The 23009-nt window shown below is 42.6% G+C and overlaps 1 protein-coding gene across 1 annotated transcript in view; it reads left to right on the forward strand.

Moving 5' to 3' along the window:
• The window catches only part of PLA2G4A (phospholipase A2 group IVA), a 130771-nt gene that overhangs the window by 57635 nt on the left and 50127 nt on the right, over positions 1-23009 (forward strand). Inside the window, exons 4-7 of the mRNA XM_015424990.1 lie at positions 2254-2402; positions 6685-6798; positions 9435-9472; positions 15991-16132. Of these exons, the coding sequence (XP_015280476.1) occupies positions 2254-2402; positions 6685-6798; positions 9435-9472; positions 15991-16132 (443 nt within the window). The remainder of the gene's footprint in view (positions 1-2253; positions 2403-6684; positions 6799-9434; positions 9473-15990; positions 16133-23009) is intronic.

The raw sequence follows: 23009 nt of genomic DNA on the forward strand, positions 1-23009 counted from the left end.
TGTTTAAAAACATCCAGAGAAGGAGAGTCCACCACATCCCGAGGAAGCCAGTTCCACTGAGGAACTGATCTAACTGTCAAGAAGTTCTTCCTAATGTTTAGCTGAAAACTCTTCTGATTTAATTTCAACCCATTGGTTCTGGTCTGACCTTCTGGGCCAACAGAAAACAACTCTGTACCATCCTCTATATGACAGCCCTTCAAGTACTTGAAGATGGTTATCATATCACCTCTCAGTCGTCTCCTCTCCAGGCTAAACATACTGAGCTCCTTCAGCCTTTCCTCATAGGACTTGGTCTCCAGACCGATGTTCCCTCTAAGTTCCACAGTGTTGTGAGCAAAAAAGAGGAAGCAGCTAGTAGCATTAAAGTTGTGAGTGAGTCTACATTTGACTATCAAATAAATTAGTTTCTTAGAAGATTATTTCCATAACCTTGTAAAAATCTTTTTTTCCCCACACCCCTACCTATAATTACCTGGGGCTTTTATTATCCAGTATGGGGATTTGGAAAAAGCATGTGGTAAGCTGCGGTGGCTCAAGTGATTAAGACGCTGAACTGCAGGCTGTGGAAGGTCAGTAGTTCAGCAGTTCAAGACCTGAGTTGCTGCATGACGAAGTGAGCTCCTGTCTCTAGTTCCAGCTCCTGCCAACCTAGCAGTTTGAAAGCAAGAAATTGCAAGTAGATAAATAGGTACCACTTCGGTGGGAAGGTAGCAGCGTTCCGTGCACCTTGGTGTTTAGTCATGCCGGCCACATGACCAAGGAAACGTCTTTGGACAGCGCTGGCTCTTCGGCTTTGAAACGGAGATGTAGCACCGCAACCCTAGAGTCAGATTCGACTGGCTTTCGAGCAAGGGAACCTTTACCTTTACCTAAGAGATGGTACTGTTGATCTCTAGTAGACTGACACTTGAGTAGGGCAGACAAATTATGCTGATATAGATAACTTGCATTTATTGTTGGAAACATTGAAGTAAAGAATAACACTACAAACTGATGGTTGACAAAGACGTTCAGTCGAAACGAACAACTGTAAACTCGAGAGAGTTCGTATCTTCTCTTGAATTGTACATCCTTATCATCCTGGTTGGACTTTGGTCTCCGGATGAAGTTCACCTATTGAAATCAAGTAAAATCAACATGCTTTTAAGAGTATGAACTTGTACAGTAATTTTCTTTGTGTTATTGATCTCTAGTAGACTGACACTTGAGTAGGGCAGACAAATTATGCTGATTCTAAATATCTTAGATACAGAGCTTATGTGGTACTGAAATTTTGAGGCTTATGCAGCAGCAACATGGGGGAATATTTCATAACAATATTCTAAAATTAATTTTGGGAGTCATAACAATAATAGTCCAGGAAATGCCTTTGCACTGCCAAAATTCACAGTCTGTGCCACCAATAACAGCTGGCTCCATGCACCATAGTGTGCCTTTCTTGTCATTGTTGCTGGGAGCCAAGCCAAAAGGTAGATCAGGAAGGGGCTGATGGATTTCCCAAACAAAACTGGAAACTGTGTCCGTGGTATTTCTGTCTCTAAGACCGTTCCCAGTGAGGAAAACAACAGCTCCCTGGGACCATTTATGGAAAATGGCATGGGGGGGAAGGTTGTTTTCCTTCTTCCCTCACACCATGGTCCGGATCTGAATCAAGTTCTTGCATGCCTGATCATTCAATGTTAAAAAATGTGCTAGGAGCACTGAACATAAAACACCCGATGTGAAAAGTATGCAGACGGAGAGTGATTTCAGCTAAGCATACCTTTATTTAGTTCAGGACAAAGACAGCTACCCGGCTCGCAGGCCGGCTTATATTCCCTCTGAGAAACCCACCACCAAACACCCCCCCACTCCCGATCGGCTATTTACAGTAACCCCTCTTGGCCAGGACCTAGCCCTTTCATTGGGCCTGGCTAGGATCCTATGTGCCCATTGTCTTTAGGACTGAAGCTTTAGGTATTTGTGCCTGGACAAGTCCAGGCATGTCCGGCCCTGTCAGGGCCTGATACACTACACGATGTCATGTTGGGTTTGGCCCTGAGATGTAAAATAGCATTCATTAAGTCCAGGTTCACAAGGTGACGGTGTAGGAACAATTACAATTACTCAGAACAGCAGAGTGATTGACCAAGAGTAAAGTTGTATTGTGTGTATGTGTGTGCATGCTGGTGTATAGCTACGGTATATGACTTAACCTCAGAGTTTTTGAAGGCGTTTTGAAGACCCTAAACATCGTACTTTTTGTTACAGTTGACACACCTGACCCCTATGTGGAACTGTTCATCCCATCGACACCTGACAGCAGAAAGAGAACAAAACACATCAATAACAATGTGAATCCTGAGTGGAATGAGACCTTTGAGTTCATATTGGATCCTAACCAGGAAAATGTTCTTGAGGTACCAAAATAAGTTGTATTGCTGTGCAGATATATAGGGCTGTTAATAAGTTTGGTGGGAGGGTTGGTCCCTCAAAGAAATTTAAATTTAGCACAAAAAAACCCCACGGATGTTGCATTTGTAATCATTTATAATATAATTGAATAGTGGGTGCCAAAGTTCTAATTCTAAAATGCACTCCCTTAGTGTATGGCTGATGGCACTGCTCCTCAGCATATATCGCCACCAATCAGAAGGCAAAGCCCGGGTCCCACCCACACCACAACTACTGCAACAACCTGGTCTTTTGCATATGGAAGCTGATTGGACTTCACTCCATTCCACACCTCAAACTCCCCCCCCTCCGCAAGGCAGTTGGAATGTCAGTTGCATATGGAACTTGCTGTATTCCGGTGGTGTGCAGGTCCCAGGTTTATGTTTTAAAAGCAGACTGACACTGTTTGCCCAAAGCCAGAGCACTCTCCCAGAGCCTCTTTCTAGATCCCGTTGTATTTATTTCCACAACGGGCCTTATTTCTAGTCATTTATAAAGCTGGAAGTTATATCCTGTTATGTCACTTCCCATCCCCATTTTTGATCACATTGAAGTGAAGAATGCTCGCGAGGGCCTGGGGATGGGAGACAAGAAGCCGTGAGGTGCATTCTGGTCAGCCTCATGAGGAAGCAACAGCAGCCTACAGTAACCTGAATGCTTTCTGAGAAGTTTGGAAAAGAGGAAGTGTATTGAGGACCCCAGTAGGAATGTTTTCCCCTTCTCCTTCTGATTTTTGTAAAGTATCGATGGTCTTAACAGATAAAAATATTTTTTTATTTTATTTAAATACTTTATCCTACTTTTTTTTGCTTATACTGGAGATTTAAATTGGCGTACAGAGCAAAATATGCACTGACAGTAACAATTTAAAGAAAAATATACACCCCCTCAAGCCCCTAGTCAAACTTAGCATAGGCAATGAGCCATGAGGATGTTCTGGGCTGGTGCTGTTTCTGCCAGCTTGGGTCACACAAGGCTAAAACCCCATGGCTCTTGGCCTTGAGCTCATGTCTTTGACCAAGATGAGGCTTTAAGTTTATGTGGAATCCATTGTTAATGGGAATGAGACAGCTGTAGAAGACCCATGTAACCTTGTTGGATCAATAGGTACCCCCAGAAGGTAACAGTCTGGAGGGGAAGATGAGAAGCTGCGCCTCTATATCCAAACCCCAGAGCCCAGTAGTCCAAGGCTACGGTCACACACACTAAATAATCCACTTTCAATCCACTTTCAGTGTTCTTTCCAACTGGATTTTACTGTGTGAACTGGCAAAATCCAGTTGGAAAGTAGATTGAAAGTGGATTGTTTAGAGTGTATGACAACAGCCCAAGTGTGCAGTCAGAGGACCTCCCCCCACACACCCTTGAGGTTACCATCACTGGGTACCATTCACTTGTGATTCCAGCAGACCTATTAGGAGGCCATAGACCACCAGAGGATAGCTAGATTTTTCTGAGTCTGGCAACCACTGGAACAAGTTGTTGGTGTCAAAGCTACCTGAGGCCTTTCAGCTCATGTCCAGGCATGCTGGTTCCGTGGACAGGCGGACAAATATGTGGTGATCCCACTGTGTGGGACCTCCTCCTGCAAGAACTCTGCTATGCCCTGCAGGCTCCAAGCCAAGGTAGGATGGAGGAGATCTTTATTTTTACAGATCCAAGAACACCATTCCATCTCAGGATATCAAAACACCACTAATTACAGCCAACACCTTTTTCAAGCAGGTATTGGTACACCTTTGTCAGATGTGGCAAAGCAAATGCATTGAATGTTTCAATTAAAACACATTTAAAGATTTTATTTGTTTTTAATTTGGTCATCCATCTTCTTTCTTTGTTCCTATTTCTAACTGAACCGTTCTGGTTCCATTTTCTAAGCCAAAACCACTTATCTGTTCCTCTGGCACTGACCTAAAAAGTCCTAAATTGCCTGGGAACTTGATATCTTTAAGGACTGCCTGTTTGCGCATGAATCCTCCCAATTATGATCTATATCAAATGTCCTTTTCCAAATCCCCACATATTAAGAAACTCTGAGAGTGCTTTTTTGTCCGGTGACATCCCTGGTACTCTTTGTAGGTACTACTTGTAGGCATGTTATATACATTAAAGGCAACCATTTCTGTTATTAATCATTGAAGATTGTGATTTCTTTCCATTCTCTCGGAATTTATTTATAATTTCAATTTATAGCCCTCCCCCCCCGCAACACGGGCGAAGGGCGGCTCACAGACAGGCAAAGCCAACACATAAAACAGATTAAAACCATATAAAAACATCACTACAATATTACAACATAATTACAACCTATTAAGTGGTCTAGATGTTCAAACAAGATCTTCCATAAAGATGACGTCTCGAAGATGGTACACCCAATCAGTGCTGCCAGTTCCATGTGACACTGTTGTTCTCTCTTCCCAGGGCCAGAAGCTAGTGATGGTAAAATAGTGGAAAAGAAACACCACAAAATGAGTAGCAGAAACAGTACAAATAAGAAAGGATATCACTGACCCCCAAACACTAGTCTGGATAGTGCATATTACTTCATCTATTTTTACATGGGGTAAAGCCAGCACACATGCTAACACAAGCCATATCTGCATTAAGCACTAAGCCTGAGAATATTTATTCTTAAATAGCTATCATGGATTGGATTTAGACTGAGAGGTTGGCCTTCTCTGTTTTAAGGAACTTGTCTAAAGTGTGAGATAGGCCACTCAAAGCAGAATTGAAGCAATGTTTCTACTTTTCTAAACAAGTATGTTAGGAAAACAACCAGTAAAAACAGGGATTAATATCACTGTCTGCCAGATTTGGGATAAGTATAGTTGAAATCAGCTCTGCCAGTCTCAGTTGTTCACAGTAAGACTCTTGGGAAGGAAGGACTCTGGGGAATTTTGATATATGGATAAGAAATAACTTGACTTCTCTAATAGATTGCTTAAAAAACAGTCAGAAATAAAACGTATCATGAAGGTTTTTGTTTCTTACAAAGCATACAAACAAGAAAACATACTCAGAATATCTCCAAGAAACATAATATTTATAGAAAACTGACAGATTTGGGGAAAAACACATCCAAATAAACAATTTGCCAAGTCAAAAAGGGATCAGAAATCTATATAGGATATAAAACATGATGGGGAAAGGATCTATGTATTAAACTTTCTGTTTTACAGTGGCGTTACAAGTTTACAGAATCAGATAAACATCTTGTAGAAGCAAATATCAGACATAGAGTTTTGCCCAAATGCTGGGACGTCTTTGGATACGTGCTGACATCACAGGAAATGATGTTATTGTGCCATTGGCAGTGTTCTTACATTGCTGGCAGCCTTCCCTCCGGTATGTCTCCCACCTTGTATCTGGCACCCCTACTTGTTGGAGGTGCAAAAAACACATTGGAACTATTCAGTTCCACTAAACATGATATGTGTTTTGATAGGATATTTGAGAGGTAATAAAATACACGGTAATAATAGTGATAATTTTGTCCAACATTTGAATCAGAAAGTGTTGGAAACGAAGTAGAGTGCCTTGTGTTTCAGCCTGGAAATATAAAATTTGAAATGTAATTCTCTACAGTAAAATAATGTAATCATTTTTGGAAGGCCATGTTGTGTAAGGAGACATTTGGGGAGTGATGATTTGTTTTTGTTTTTAATTATTATACTGCTTCAGTGTTGGTTGCAAGTGTGTAACTTGCTATGATTTGATTTGGCTGTTAAGACATATGCCTTGAATGTGCTGGATGTCTTTTGTGTTTTTCTGTATTTTTAGTTAGTAGTTGGATGATGTAGTTCTTCTGTTTGGTATTTATATTGCTTTATTACTTCTAAAGGAGCTGCGGTGGCTCAAGTGGTTAAGATGCTGAACTGCAGGTTGTGGAAGGTTGGTAGTTCAGCAGTTCGAGACCCGGGTGCCGCAAGACGGAGGGAGCTCCCGTCTCTAGTTCCAGCTCCTGCCAACCTAGCAGTTCGAAAGCAAGAAATTGCAAGTAGATAAATAGGTACCACTTCAGTGGGAAGGTAACAGCATTCCGTGCGCCTTGGTGTTTAGTCATGCCGGCCACATGACCACGGAAACGTCTTCAGACAGCGCTGGCTCTTCGGCTTTGAAACAGAGATGAGCACCGCAACCCTACAGTCGGATTCGACTGGCTTTTGAGCAAGGGAACCTTTACGTTTTTTATTACTTCTAAACTATATATCTACAGTTTAAAAGAAAAAGAAAAAATGTGTTTTGTAGATCACTCTTATGGATGCCAATTATGTGATGGATGAGACTCTTGGTTCAGCAACATTTCATGTATCATCACTGAAAGTTGGAGAGAAGAAAGAAGTTCCATTCATCATCAATAAAGTAAGTTCCAAATTCCGTTAGTAAAACCAAGATTCTCTTTATATCAGTGGCCAGGTTCCCAGTGATCAGTATTGTGGTGAGTGTAGAATGTGTTATGTTGACTGGCAGGTGGTGTCAAAGCAGCTGTTTCTAAGAATGGATCCCATGTAGCCCTCTCAAACTCTGCACTCTTTGCTAAAGATAACTAGTAGTTATGCCTTAGAGGATGTCATAGACCAGGACCCTACAGATGGATTCAAGAAAGCATTCTAAGGTGGTGGCTGGCTTGTTCAGAGTGTGGCTTCTGGGCTTAGACCCCATTTTGAATGCTTTTGAGGAAGTCGTGAATTCTGATCATAATATATGCAAATTCTCCACATTATTCTGGTAGCGAATATCCCATTCGTCAGGATGTGTGTCACTTCCATCAAAAGTAGTAGTCTACTACCAGAATAATGTGGAGAATTTACACAGCTACTATCTATGGCCCACTATACAAACTTGTAGCAAATGCAAAGCATATAAGAAAGCAACATCTGGTCATATATATACACACACACACACACAAACACAAAATTCTTTCTGCATGTATTTCTGGATGTGTGTCCAGAATTGTAAAATAAAGAATATTGACCATTGAGGAAGGCCCGAAGGGGCCGAAACACATATGGTCCTTTGGTTAAAAGTTTTATACAGCAATTGTATATGTATAATAACCAGCTTTGATGATATAAGCTTTAAGAGTCTGATATTTAGACTATTTATTTTTACCGTATGTATGTTTTAGTTATGTGTACACCCTAATAAACATTTGTATTTTTTATATAATTTATTTGTTAGCTTGACCCTCTTAGATCGCAGCTACATTTTGGGTTGAGTCCCCCCCCTTTTCCTTCATTAAATGATGCTAGTCTTTACATAACTAGCTCCCCACAAACTGAAGCTTGCAATTTACCACACTTTCTTTCTGTTAAGCTCTCCTCCTTCCTTAAAATTCTCCAAAGTTCTAATGATGGTGTCAATTGAATGACTTTCAGTAAGTCACTCTTAGCCTCAGTTCCCATCTGTGAAAACAGGAATAATAGTATCACACCTTGAAGGGCTGCTGTGATCACTTGGGTGATAAGGTATGTCCAAAATTGGCTAGGGCATGCATCTAAATATGACTAATATCAAAAACTCAGGAACTTAGTTAATATTTTCCCAGGTAGGGAAGGGCCTGGAGGAATTGCAGGGAAATTGCAACACTTAATGAGTCTAAAGTGTTTTTTATGACATTTTTCCTTGATGAAAGCTTTGTGGTGAAATATCATGCTGTCTTGCCTCATTGTGATGCCTTATGAAGAAAGAAGTAGAGAATATCTTTGGATTTTTAAAAAAAGAGTTACTCATTTCTAGAACATAGCTATCCTGGGGTTTTGTGTTTGTGCATGGGGGGTAGGAACGTGAGGATATTGGCCAGTGCCCAAGTGCCAATCTTTTATACTCAACCTTTTCCCTGAGTAGAAACTCGAAGTGGCTTACATCATTCTCTTCTCCACCATTTTATTCCTACAACAACCCTGTGAGGTAGTTTAGTCTGTGTCTATGTGACTGGCCCAAGGTTTCCCAGCAAGCTTCCATGGCAGAGTGAGGATTCAAACCTGAGGCCTCCTAGATCATTGTCCAAGGCTCTAACTGCTGTACCGCAACGGCCCTCTTTTAGAGAGAGCGGAAAAGGAAAATGGAAAGACAGATCTTTATTTTATGTTCTTGCTTACAGCACAAGTAATGTATGTGGTGTTTTTATAGGGTTGCATGCAACTCAAACAAAACAAAATCAGACCTGTCCCTGCTGCTAAGTACCTTACAGTCTATCTATTATTCGTTTATGGTGCCCGTCCTCCCAAGGAGTTCATGGGAGCATTCATTATTTTCCTTGCCTTGCCTTATCCTTACGCAACCCTGTGAGTTAGGTGAGGCTGAAAGTGCATGTGACTCAACAAGGTCAGATCACCCCCTGAGCTTCATGGCAGAATGGGGATACAAACGGGCAGAACAGGGATACAAACCTGGCCCTCCCAAATCCTAGACAGACACTGTAAACACTACATCACGCAGGTAAGGTAATCTAAAATGGATAGTGAGGGAGGGAAGGAGGGAGTTGCATGCTGAAAGGCAAGCTAGGGAGAATGGGTGAAGTCATTGGTTTAGACCCTGGCTGCATGTTCACACTTCCCATGTGAGAGACATTTAGCTCTGCCCTTTGAAAATCCTGAAGGCTACCACTCAGACATGCAGCAGAAACTGGAGAGAAGATTGCATTCACACACGAGAAAAGAGGATCCTCTGTCTACCATTTTTTTCCTGTGATTTATCTCGGATTATCTTTCTCCTTGGTGTTACTTTTCCCTAGGAATTGGGAGGAGGAATAGCAAGGAAAATTATCTTCTATGGAGAGTGATTAGTGGAGATAAAATGACAGATATAAAAGCTGACAAGGTGCCTCTTCCTTCTTGGTGTATTTAACTTTTGATTGCTTATAACTTCAGCATCCTGTGTAGAATTGTCTGCAAACTGCTAGATGGAGTTGGTATCGGGGTATTTTTCTTGAGAATTTAATCTGTAAAGAAAGAACTTCTTGACAAAAATGTGACAATGTAACATTTCTTGTTCAGGTCACAGAAATTATTTTGGAGTTATCTCTTGAAGTTTGGTAAGTAATCTTGATGAACTGAAAATAGAAATACAGGTAACCGTCTCACAAGCAGTCGCACTTCACAAGAGTTTTTGGATTTACTGTTTTGTTAGGGGGACATTATAAAATAGAGACAATCTTATTTCCAAAATTATAGAATTTATAGAATATATAGAAAGTATAGAATTACTCCAGTCGAAACCTGTTGATTTCAATGGTCATACACTGGGGTACCTTTTTTTAAAGTAATTTTATTTAACAATACACATGCTACATCAATACAGAATCAATTAGCTCCCCAAATAATAACATTTTTTGTTTTTATCTATCGCTATAACTAAAAAACCACAAAATCTAAGTATTTCTTAGGTAGGTGGTTTGATTCATATACTCAAAAAAAAAGCAGATATTAGTACCAATGATAAATTGGATACGAAAGCTCAGTTGGAGAAGAAAGATAAAATATCTCTCCCGTGGTACCAGTACTACCAACTACATAGTGCACTAGGTACTGCATTACAATATATGCTTAAAAATAATTATTTAAATGCTTTTGAAGTCCTATTAAAAGATGGTAATTTCAATGTAAAAGATGTAATCCCAATTATTTATAAGTTATTGTGTCAGAATCTATGGTCACAGTCTACTTCGATTCAAGACCAATGGCGAAAAGAGTGCCAGATACAACTAACTGAAATTTACTTACTCTGCCACTTTGACCATGTGATAGTAAGTGGGCAGAAAAGCCAAAGTAATCAAAGATCTCTCAACCAATGTTCCCTCTAAACTGTGGAGTCTTGTGAGCAAAAATTCTACTGTATGAGCTACTGGCATTAAAGTCGTGAGCAAGCAATTTGGCTGCTGCATAAATTAGTCTGCTCTGGAGCCATCCTTCCTGAGCTAAGATAAAAATGTCTGAGCCAAAGGCTAAAAAACTGTGAGCTAGCTCACACTAACTCAGCTTAGAGGGAACACTGCTCTCAACCCCCTCCCATAAAATAATTTTTAGAAGTCCTATGTGATAACTAAACTGACAAAAACTCCTAGCACCTGTATTCCTCAGAATTTGTGATGAATTTAATCTTTTCAAGCAAAAAAGGGTAGGGTTCTGTTTTCACAGTGGTTGAGATTCAGCAAGAAACTTCAGTGTGCACGTGACAGCATGCAGGACTGGTTCATTCCGGTTTTTCGACACAATTGAACAATGTGCCTTACATTTTGATTGCTTTGCGTAATTCTTGGGTTCTTCAGCTTTGTTGTCCTGAGTCTCCCTGAGTTAAAAACTCTGCCAAAAACAATTAAGATGATGCAAAGGCAGAAATCTAAGCTAGCATCTCTCAGTCATGGTTTGAGCATTAGGAGAATGGCAGCATATAAGAGTGGGATCTTCTAGGCCTGGAGGTATGCTGTGGGGCCTTTAAGAGGGGTCTTCAAAGGAGCAAAGGGGGGGAGGAGTAAAAAAGGTGGTTTTCCACCCCCTTTATTCCACAGAGATGGTGAATAGTATAGAGCAGAGGTGTTGAACTCATTTGATACAAGGGCCAGATCTGACATAAACATCACTTTGTCAGGCTGGGGCATGTGTATCGTAAAATGTAACACAAGGTACCAGAGATATTAACTTTGGCCCCGGTCACGCGGCAAAGTTGCTGCAGGAGAGGCACGGATGGTGGGAGGATTATCTGGGCGCGATCACACCCCAACATCTGGGAAGTGGAGCACACCCGTGGCTTACTGCCGAAAATGCGCATTAAAAAACTAGTACCTCCAAAGTACTAGTAAACGTTTGCCATGGGCTGCCTCCAGACTCCCGTGTTGTGATCCTGCTGGCGCGCGGCATTCCCCTCCGGTCCCTCGTTTACCCGTTGGTGCCAAGGGAAGGACCCGTGGTGTGCCGCCAGCACGTCTGATCGCGTAATCGTGGATCAAACTGTGCCAGGACAATTAGCCACACCTCCCCCCCATAATATCCGGCCCATATGACCGGGGCCTTTATAAGGATGATTTCAGATGCTGAATGGCAATAGCAGGTGTGATTGGATTAGGTGTGATATGTAGAGGGGTGGAGATATCAGCACTGGTGTTATATTCAGAGGCATGGAGATATCAGCATTGGTAATGGGACAGGAAACCTAGGTCTCAGTCTGGTACAGGAGGATTCAGTCCAGGAGAGTGCAAAGAATAAATGGAAATAAGTCTGAAGAAGTGAGCAGTGACTCACAAAAGCACATATTCTACCACAGTTTTGTTAGTCTTTAAAGGTGCTACTGGACTCTTATTCTTTCTACTGCTATTAGAATCCACAACATTCAAAAACCAGTGGGGAAACATTTTAACCTTCCAGGGCATTCAGTTGCTGACCTAAGAGCAGCAGTTCTCTTACAAAGTAATTTCAAAGGGAGATCAGAAAGCAAGACTGCTGAATTGCAACTGATCATGAAGCTCAAGAAAATGCAAACTCCTGGACTGAATTGAAATCCAGGTTTCTTCTTTCATTACCAATGCCTGCTATTGTCTTTTGGTGTCTGAAATCACTTTACTCTCCAAGATATAAAGACAGATGGACTCACATTCTAGCTGTATCTGAAGAATTCAGCAGTAATTCATGAAAGCTCCTGCCTTGCCACACATTAAGGTGCCACTGTACTCTTGCTCGCTTTCACTAATTAGGAATGCAAGCTGTGCTATTAGGTTTCTCCACCCAATCTGTTAGAAATGGAAAGGGGGGATCTCTCCAAGTGCCATGGGACCCCCCCATCTCTCTTTCTCTCCCCCTCCATCCCTCCCTCTCTCTGAAGAAGAAGTGTGCTTGCCCACAAAAGCTTATACCTGGAATAAAATGTTTTTTGTTTTAAACACAGGAGACACTCTCTCTCTCAACAAGAGTTTCTCTCTTTTATACTTGGAATAAAACATTTTTGGTCTTAAACACAGGACTCTCTCACACACCTGGAATAAAACTTTTTTGGTCTTAAACACAGCCCCCCCCCCCTTTTCTGCCTTTTTCCCTTTGGCCCCCTTCCTGGAATAAAACATTGCGGGTCTTCTTAAAAGTCCAAGGAGACACCATTCCCCCCCTCTGGCTCTTTCCATCCCCCTCCCTCCCCAGAGGAGGAGGGGGAAGCCCTCAGCCAATAAAGGCTTTCTTTCTTCTCTGAAGCAGAAAATGAGAGAGACTGGCCAAAAGGAGCTGCTATGTAAGAAGCAGGAAGCAGCACACAGCCAATTGCTCTCGGGCCGGATTGCAGCCTTGCAGGGGTCGGATCCAGCCCGCCGGCCATATGTTTAATACCCCTGGTATAGAGCCTGTTCTGCTGCTACCATTACTTTGGGCTTTTACCATTCAAGTAACTTGTACATAATTCTAAAATGTGTCTTTTTCGCTTAATAGTCCAGCTAGGGTCTCAAATGGATTACAATTAAAAACAACAACACAATAATCAGAATAGAAAACCGCCAACATTATAAACATAATCAGGGGTTAAAGCCACCTTGCCACCCCCCCCTAAAAAAACTGTAGCAAACCCCATGAAACTGCAGTAGGTTATAAAAAAAACTTTCCTAAATTAAAAAGGGGTTTAATGATTTTATTTATAGTGCTATTTTGTGGTCTTTTAAGTGCTCTAGTAGACTGTTGTGCTTTTCTTGTAACACTTCAGTGATGATTGATCAATGTGTGTTTATCATGCCTATCTGATAGTTTGTAAAAAACAAACGAGTCTGATAGTTTTTACCTATATTGGAAGCCGCTTGGAGAACTGAATGCTTCAGAGGGCAGAATATAAATATCTCTCCTCATATATAATTGAATAGTGGGTGCCAAAGTTCTAATTCTAAAATGCACTCCCTTAGTGTATGGCTGATGGCACTGCTCCTCAGCATATATCGCCACCAATCAGAAGGCAAAGCCCGGGTCCCGCCCACACCACAACTGCTGTGACAACCTGGTCTTTTGCATATGGAAGCTGATTGGACTTCAGTCCATTCCACCCCCCAAACCCCCCCCCCCCCCGCAAGGCAGTTGGGATTTTCAGTTGCATAACATACCTCATAGGGGAGAGGAGAATGGGTAACAATGGTTACCACTCTCCAGGTGAGGGCTACAGATAACTCAAACATACAAATGCTCTTCAGGTAGCAGAGATCAGTCCCTCTGGAGAAAACAGTGGACTCTGTCATTAAACCCTGCTGAGGTCGCCACAGGAAACTGACACTGTTTGCCCAAAGCCAGAGCACTCTCCCAGAGCCTCTTTCAAGATCCCGTTGTATTTATTTCCGCAACGGGCATTATTTCTAGTAACAAGCCCACCGGCCATATGTTTAATACCCCTGGTATAGAGCCTGTTCTGCTGCTACCATTACTTTGGGCTTTTACCATTCAAGTAACTTGTACATAATTCTAAAATGTGTCTTTTTCACTTAATAGTCCAGCTAGGGTCTCAAATGGATTACAATTAAAAACAACAACACAATAATCAGAATAGAAAACCGCCAACATTATAAACATAATCAGGGGTTAAAGCCACCTTGCCACCCCCCCCTAAAAAAACTGTAGCAAACCCCATGAAACTGCAGTAGGTTATAAAAAAAACTTTCCTAAATTAAAAAGGGGTTTAATGATTTTATTTATAGTGCTATTTTGTGGTCTTTTAAGTGCTCTAGTAGACTGTTGTGCTTTTCTTGTAACACTTCAGTGATGATTGATCAATGTGTGTTTATCATGCCTATCTGATAGTTTGTAAAAAACAAACGAGTCTGATAGTTTTTACCTATATTGGAAGCCGCTTGGAGTGTATGGCTGATGGCACTGCTCCTCAGCATATATCGCCACCAATCAGAAGGCAAAGCCCGGGTCCCGCCCACACCACAACTGCTGCGACAACCTGGTCTTTTGCATATGGAAGCTGATTGGACTTCACTCCATTCCACACCTCAAACCCCCCCCCCCCGCAAGGCAGTTGGAATGTCAGTTGCATATGGAACCTGCTGTATTCTGGTGGTGTGCAGGTCCCAGGTTCATGTTTTAAAAGCAGACTGACACTGTTTGCCCAAAGCCAGAGCACTCTCCCAGAGCCTCTTTCTAGATCCCGTTGTATTTATTTCCGCAACGGGCATTATTTCTAGTTTTATATAAATAAGGACTGATGTGATTGTGAGACTTCATGATAGCATATGCATGAAAACAGTGGTATGTGTGTGTTACCTACTGTGCATGTGCAAATTTGTCTCATGTGCTGGAGCTGTAGGACCACCTCATGGGGGCATTGTAGCAAAGCAGTTAGTCCTTGGTGGGTGAGAACTCTCAAGTCTCACCCTTAATTAATTGTCAAGAGAAAGCTAGAGCCTTCAAGAGTGCCCCTGGGCTATGCTTGGCAAAGCAATCTCAATAACTTGTGTTTTATAGCAGCCTCAGTATTTCTTCTCTCATTCAGTGGCCAGGACAATTCAACTACTTCACTTACCATGGCATTTTGCAATAATTAGTACCTTGAGGGTGAACAAAGTTGTTGAACCAGTAAAGTTCCCAAGTTTGGTATATTTTTTCAAGTTAATTAATGTTTACAGGGAAGTATAAAGAAATTTCTGTTGCAGTTTTTTTTTAAGTACAGTAATTTTCTTGGGGTAAATTATCATGCTTTTAGTTATTGCATCATTTTTAAAAAATCCAATAACAACTTTAAAAAGGTAAAGGTTTCCCTTGCTCGAAAGATAGTTGAATCCAACTCTAGGGGGCAGTGCTTATCTCTGTTTCCAAGCCAATGAGCCAGCGCTGTCTGAAGACATTTCCGTGGTCAAGTAGCCGGCATGACTAAACGCCGAGGCGCATAGAACCTTCCCACTGAAGCAGTACCTATTTATCTACTTGCAATTTCTTGTTTTCCACCTGCTAGGTTGGCAGGAGCTGGGGCCAGAGGCGGGAGCTCACTCCGTCATGCGGCACTAGGGTCTTGAACTGCTGAACTACAGACCTTGCAGTCTGCAGCTCAGCATCTTAACCTCTGAGCCACCACGGAGTTTATTTTATTTAAAACATCTATTAGCCGCCTTTGTACTTTATAGGAACTCAATACGTCTTACAGTATAAATGACAGTAAAACACAATAAAATACTTAAACTGTATTTATTTTTTATGCATAGAAGACATAAAACCACTAAGTTAAAATTAATAATTTAAAACTGCCGGAAATTAATGGAATGCCATCCTGAATAAAATTGTCCTCAGCTCCCTCCTAAAGGTCAAGAGTTAGGGGGCCAGGTGGATCTTCCTGGGGAAGTCATCCCATAATCGTGGGGCTGCCAATGAAGAGTTGCACACTTTATGTTCACTATATTTTTACTGGAAAATAGAACTAAATAGGGGGTTTTCATTGCCACACTCATGCTGTGCCGCTTCCCCTGATCTTTTAGGGCATATAGAAATGGTTCAGGATTTCGCCTTACCGAGAAATTAATATAACCCTGGCTGCCTGGTTAATTCAAAGAAAAATCTCCACTTTTTTTAATGACATGAAGCTTGTCTGTTCTCTCCCCATTAGCTCTTCGACAGACCTCCGCTTCAGCATGGCGCTGTGTGATGAAGAGAAAGCTTTCCGACACCAGCGGAAAATGAAAGTAATGCAGCATTTGAACAGTTTTCTGGGGTCTGAAAAGGACAACCACTTGACCTCTGTTCGTGACGTAAGTTGGAGAACTTAGTGTCAATGCTTATTGGTCTGTCTTTGAGACTGCTGTTGCTTTTGGCATCTCAGTCCTGTCTTTCTAGGTGCATAATAATAGGCCAGGCAATGTTGGGTGTGTGTTTTTATATTCTGAGGGCATCCACTCATTAGATTATGTATTGCTGCAGGGTCTGGTTTATTTTCCTGCTTTCTGTGTCTTTGGAGAATGTTCACTGCTTTTTCATCAGCATACATTGTGATTACTGTCCCTGGCAAAATCTGGATTAAGTTCCAGGATCTTAAGAACATAAGTACAGCTTGCTGAATCAGACCAGTGGTCCATCTAGTCCAGCATACGATCTGTTGTCCTTGGAAAGCCAAGGAAGCAAGGTAGAGAGGCCAAGGCCCTCCCCTGCTGCTGCCTCCCAATACTGGTATTCAGAGGTTTGTTGCCTCTGTAGATGAAGTTTCCCTTCAGTCACAATGGCTAGTAGCTACTGATGGACCTCTTCCCCACAAATCTGTCTAACCATTTAAAACTATTTGCGTTCATGGCCGTAATGACCTCCACTTGTGTTCCTCAAGCTTGTTTAAAACTGAGTGCTTTATGTTTTCATTTTAATTCTCAACAATGGTATTCGCTTCAATACTGCAGAAAATTTCTGCCAATGGAAGGGGTTTCCACCAACAGAGTGGAGCTTTCAAGTGCTACTAATACAGCAGGCAGCCCAGATTTCAGTAAGCAGACCTGAATGCACAGTAGAGAGTTAAGCAACTGTCTCCTTTCCCTGCACTGCTCTGGGGCAAATGAGCAAGCCCGCAATGTGCATTTAATAGATGGAACAAAACATGTGATCTTTGTCTGCTTCCTTGAGCTGTGAGGTATCATCACCAGGTAGTTCAAAGCATAAAGGACCTCAAAGGGAAATGGGTGGAGTTGATACAGAGGGCTAGTGACCTTGGGGAAACACTACGAACACAGTCCTAAGGTATATTACATCCTGTGAAGTCCATTGATTTCAGTGGAGTTAGAAGGATATAACATAGCTTAGAATTGCACAGGTGGAGGAATAAAGCCTTAGAAGATTATTGGGGGGGGGCTGAAAAAGGTGGCGCAATACCATGGAGAGAACAAGGAGCTACTATTTTAATTCAAATAAAAAGCAGGCTTTTGGGTGTAACTCTTGCTTGTTTGATCTCTTATGTTCTTTGGACAGTCTGTATATTTTTTGGTGAACTATAGGGGTGCCAGGATCTTTCCTGACTTAGGCTCTAGTGTCTTGCGCTTAAACTTGCTCTGTGGTAATCTACCAGTAGCGGATTTGCCTGTCATAGAGCTATGGACATAGGGTGTCCAGCTAAGTTGGCAGTGTACCATAAAATACTCCGTTGAACAACAAAAGGGAGTGTGGAGGCGGTGCTAGCATTTGCACCTATTGCAGGGGTCATTTCGTAGAAAAAGAGGTGCAGGAGCTCTTTAGCATAACTCATTAGTATAACTTATTTGCATATGCCACACCCCCTGACATCACCAGAAGGGTGTCAGAAGGCAACACCCACTGCTCAGGCTCCACTGGACTGTTTTGGATTGCTAGCTATTGGGGGGGGGGACGTGCAGACCTGTCCTCACAGAGGAGGGAGAGCTTGTACCTGAATAAAACTTGGTCTTAAAGTTGCCACTGGACTGTTTTGGACTGGAGGGCTGGAAGGAGCTCTGCAACTTACCTGACTGCTTCTTGTTCTGACTGAGGGCTGCTGGGAGCAGGGGGTGGGGCTTGTTGCATGTGCCCGCCCCCTGGGCTCTTTACTGCCGGAGCTCCGCTCCTGTGTGCTCCTGCAGGAAATGACCCCTGGATTTGGGTGCCTTTAATGAGACACAACTTTGAGGTTTTGGGACAGCTATTGGATGCACAGTGTGGGATCGAGCATTGTCTGTATGCTCCATCTCACATTCTGTATCCAAACCCTGCCCCCCAAACCACAGAGCCATGTCTCATTAATGTTATAGCAACGTGTGCCCCTTGTATTCCAGACAGATGGATTTCCAAATCAATCTTTGCCTGATGTGCTTTCTAAGCAGGGCTAGACTTGTGCTTATCAGCAAAAAAAAAAGTGGCATGATAAGATGCTTGAGGCTAGCTGTGATTGGTGGTACATGTTGTGAACTTGTTAGTACAAGGGCACTGATGTGCGTCATTAATATTGCATCTGTGTACAGAGCTGCAGTGATTGGAAAGACCACACCTGTTTCATTTGCTACCAACTGCTGAAGGCACAGGAGGTTTGATCAGGAAAGGAGCTGCTTGCCTTAGCATAGGTGATGAGAACACTGAAAACAGCATCTGTCTTAATCTGAGATAATCCTCCACTGATGTTGGCATGCTCTGTATTTTTATTGGTAGAATAAGAGTGACCTCTTGTATGTCAGCTGTATTGCCTGCGGTTGTTCTGGAAAGCTGGAGTTGTACTCCAGGACACAAAGTGGGAAGTCGGTGGAATGTTCTGCCACTGACACCTGCATTATGGTGGCTGAATTAAGTAGAGGAATTGGTTGTGGTACTGGTAGCCTTGGGAGCTATTGGTGCCTCTTGGCTTCCCATGTGGGCCTTTCTTGTTTGCGTGAAGTTGTGTGGCAAATCTGCTTGAAAACATGAGGGTGCCTTATATTGAATGAGGCCACTAGTCCATCAAGGTCAGTATAATCTACTTGGATTAGCAGCCACTGTCTGGAGTATCAGATCAAGGTCTTTCATATCACCTACTACTTGATCCTTTTAGAAGAAGATGCAGAAGATACCTCTTTATCACCTGGGGAGTGAAACTGGGATCTTCTGCATGCCAAGCACTAAGATGTGGCCCCTTCCCTTGTCACATGAAACTTTTATTGCCCTCCTTTCCTGGCCCATATCTACATTTGTCTTCACCCTAGTGATGGAAGGCATTGGTAGCTTTTGCCATCTTAGAACATGTAACTCGAAGTGAAAGGCTTGGATCCTGTCAAAAAATTACAAGTGATGGAAGAATTTCCATCAGTGGAGTACAACTTGCTTACCTCCCTCTTCCTGCTGCAGCCTCAAATGCACCCAGAAGTGCTACTTTTGGGAGATGGAGCCCCCCCCGGGGCAGCTTGAGAGTAATGCAGAGGCCTGCTGCAGCTGGGGGAGGGGAACTTATTGAAAATCAACTCCCTCTCCTTCCACTGGCAAACATATTGAACGGGATCGAGCCAAATGTCTCTGCGCTGGCAATGGCTTTCTAAAACTTACCGTACTCCTTGGCAGAATATTCCGTCTTTCCTTTCTGCTTCTACCTTTTAATGGATGAATAGACTTGTTCATGGAGCTGCGGTGGCTCAAGTGGTTAAAACGCCGAACTGTAGGCTGTGGAAGGTCAGTAGTTCAGCAGTTCGAGACCCGAGTGTGCCACATGACGGCGTGAGCTCCCGTCTCTAGTTCCAGCTCCTGCCAACCTAGCAGTTCGAAAGCAAGAAATTGCAAGTAGATAAATAGGTACCACTTCGGTGGGAAGGTAGCAGCGTTCCGTGCGCCTTGGTGTTTAGTCACGCCGGCCACATGACCACGGAAACGTCTTCGGACAGCGCTGGCTCTTCGGCTTTGAAATGGAGATGAGCACTGCAACCCTAGAGTCGGATTTGACTGGCTTTCGAGCAAGGGAACCTTTACCTTTTTAGACTTGTTGAGCAACCGTTTCACTTAATTATGATTCCCCCCCCCACTCCCAGGCTTGTGTGTCTGCAGTCTTCCCTGTCTCCTCCTTATCATGTCAAGATCTGCCTTTTGTAGATCAATTAGTTACTGTCTGAAAAGAACTTTCAAAGTTTAAATGGTGGCTAGTAAAAAAAAGAAAAGAAAAAGGAAAGCAGAGTCTGTCATTATTAAGGAACAGCGCCTTGTTCAAAACTACCACTCACTGGGAATAATTTTAAAAAGTGTAGAAAACTTTTCTGTTCTTGTGTGATACGGCCTATTCCACTCATCTTCTCTTCTGCCTTGCTCCTGTCAACATTTTGAGTATGCTTGCCCGAGCGTCCGTCCCAGTTTCAGCCTGTGTCCTGCTGTTTCTTCTTCCAAAGTCATCGATTCATAAGTCACCAGTTCATCATCCCCATTTCCTGTTTCTTTACCTCATTTCTGATTGGCCAGTCAATAGGCAGGTGGCTATTTCTGTTCTATAGACACTGCAGCTCGTACTCTCATAGACAGGTCGTCTCAGAATGTCCAGGCAAACTTTGATTCGGAACTTTACTCTATAGAGATGCCTGGCAGTGAGTTGAGTATGGTGGTGATGGAAAGTGCCATCGAGTCATAGCTGACATGGCAATCACGTAGGATTTTCAGGGCATGAGACATCCAGGTTTGCCATTGTCTGCCTCCACGTTATGACCCTGGTATTCCTTGGAGGTTTCCCATCCAAATACTAGCCATGGTCAACCCTGCTTAGCTTCCGAGATCTGAAGAGATCTGGCTAGCCTGGGCTACCCAGGTCAGGGTGAGCTGAGTATAGCAGAGGTAATTTAAAAAATCCCATTGAGGCTACAGGCTTAAACAGAGAAGTAAAAGATCACTCATCTCATTCTGTCCATAAAATGCAAATATCAGGCTTGCACAGCTTCAGTTTCCCTCAGGGCCACACAGGGTAGAAGGAAGAGGTTTAATGCATTCACTTCCATTCGGTTTCACTACTCAGAACTGGGTTAGCCGCTTTCTTGTTGTCATTTTAAATAAGAAAAGATGTTGTTTTCTAAAAACAAACAAACCCATACTGTCCTTGAACAAAGCAGCATGGATGGATGGGGGACTGGTTTAGACCAGTGAAACTGGAGTTTCCGCCCCTCTCTCCCTTCTGTGCCTGGCCCCAAGGCAAGTTGAGGCTTCTCGTTTGCATTTTATGTACCGAATGACATCTTTGTCTCATTTGTTTGAGCCTTTTGATTGAGCCTGGGCCAAACTAGATGTCCATAGAATTCCTCCCTTCTAAGTCCGACTCTTCGCGACCCCATGGACCAGATCCCGCCAGGCCCTCCTGTCTTCCGCTGTCCTCCGGAGTGTGCTCAACTTCATGTTCGTTGCGTCGATGACACTTTCTAACCATCTCATCCTTTGCCGTCCCCGTCTTCTTTGACCTTCAATCTTTCCCAGCATCAGGGTCTTCTCCAGTGAGTGCTCCCTTCTCATTTGGTGGCCAAAGTATTTGAGCTTCAGTTTCATTATCTGACCTTCCAGGGAATAGTCAGGGTTGATTTCTTTTAGGATTGACTGATTTGATCTTCTTGCAGTCCAAGGGACTCTCAGGAGTCTTCTCCAGCACCATAGTTCAAGAGAATCTATTCTTCAGCACTCGGCCTTCCTTATAGTCCAACTCTCGCAGCCATACATGACTACTGGGAATACCATTGCTTTGACCATGCGGACTTTTGTTGGCAGGGTGATGTCTCTACTTTTTATCATGCTGTTTAGGTTCGCCATCGCTTTCCTGCCAAGGAGCAGGCGTCTTTTAATTTCATGGCTGCAGTCACAGTCTGCGGTGATCTGGATCCCAGGAACGTGAAGTCTGTCACTGCTTCCACGACTTCCCCTTCTATTTGCCAAGGAGTGATGGGGTAGAGCTAGCTGGGAAGAAAAACTTGGTCTTACCTTTGTCAGCTCTTTATCTGTGGTCTGTCTGTTTGACCACAGTTCCATCTATATTCCTGCATTCCTGCTGTGTCTTGCTGGTGGCTATGATGAACATGTCCAGAAGGAAACTTAACACAATTGGTGTGCAGTGCATCTGTGATTACTTTGAGAAGTATAATCTGTAGGACGCATAATTGAATTTAATAGTTTTAGTTATCTGCTGTTCCCATTCATTAGCAAAGTAAGTAAGGCGAGCTGGGACCTTAGTGGAAGTGATTCATTGCTCCTTACTGGCCAATGTGTTTTCAGATAAATAGCAGGAAGAACACCATGCACTTTTGTCCTTATGAAATTCCTAAAAAACACTATGTAACTGCGTGTATCCAAATTAATCTAATGTTTGTTTCCCCCCCCCCCCCCAAACAACAGGGTACACAGGACAAAGCACCACATCGTGATATCCTGCATTTTCTTTCAATTCACTGTTTTTTTTTTAAATCTCCTTTTTGGTCAGTGCTTAATTTGAGTCTGGGCTCTCCTCTGGATCAGGAGTACTGATGATTAAAAAAAACAACAACCAGATACTTCTGAACTTCTGCTAAATGACTGTGAGATGCAGCTTCCAGGCTATTGGCTTGAGTCTTGACAACTCTTATTTTAAAACAAAGCACTCGGCCTGCTTCCATTGTGGCTGGTTTTAGAATGTCAGCATATTTAGCTCAGTCATTAATAGGGAGTTCTAATCCTCAGTAGATACAGCACTGCAGACTGTTTAAAGTGCTTCACATGCATTATTTCTACAATCCTTTACAGCCACCTTTTAAGGCATGTCAGCATTTTATTCTTTTAATGGAAATGGAGACAGGGTGAGGTTTAAGAGATAAGTGACTGGCCTTAATCCTGTCAGGATTGTGGCCCTGCTGAGATTTGAAATGGAATATAGATGTTCAGTTTGTTGAATATGGTTAAAGATGGAGTATTCCTAAACCACTCTATTTGGTTTATTTTACAGTGGTATTTTATGTTTTACTTGGTTCTGGATCTGGGGTTTATTTGGCCTTTTGTTTTGTAATTCCTTTCAATAGGACTGGTTCAAACCATTGAAAATACAGTGTTTAGCCCCAGCAGAAAACTAATCCATGTAAAATTGGGCTGGGATTTAGTTTAACACTGTATATCCAAGGTTACTTCTGAGTTCCAATGATAAGGTATAAGGGGGATTTCATAACAGTGGTTTATTAAATAGTGGCTTATTGTAAT

This window comes from Gekko japonicus, unplaced genomic scaffold, assembly GCF_001447785.1.
Source record: "Gekko japonicus isolate JY-2015 unplaced genomic scaffold, Gekko_japonicus_V1.1 scaffold2075, whole genome shotgun sequence".
Lineage (NCBI taxonomy): Eukaryota > Metazoa > Chordata > Lepidosauria > Squamata > Gekkonidae > Gekko > Gekko japonicus.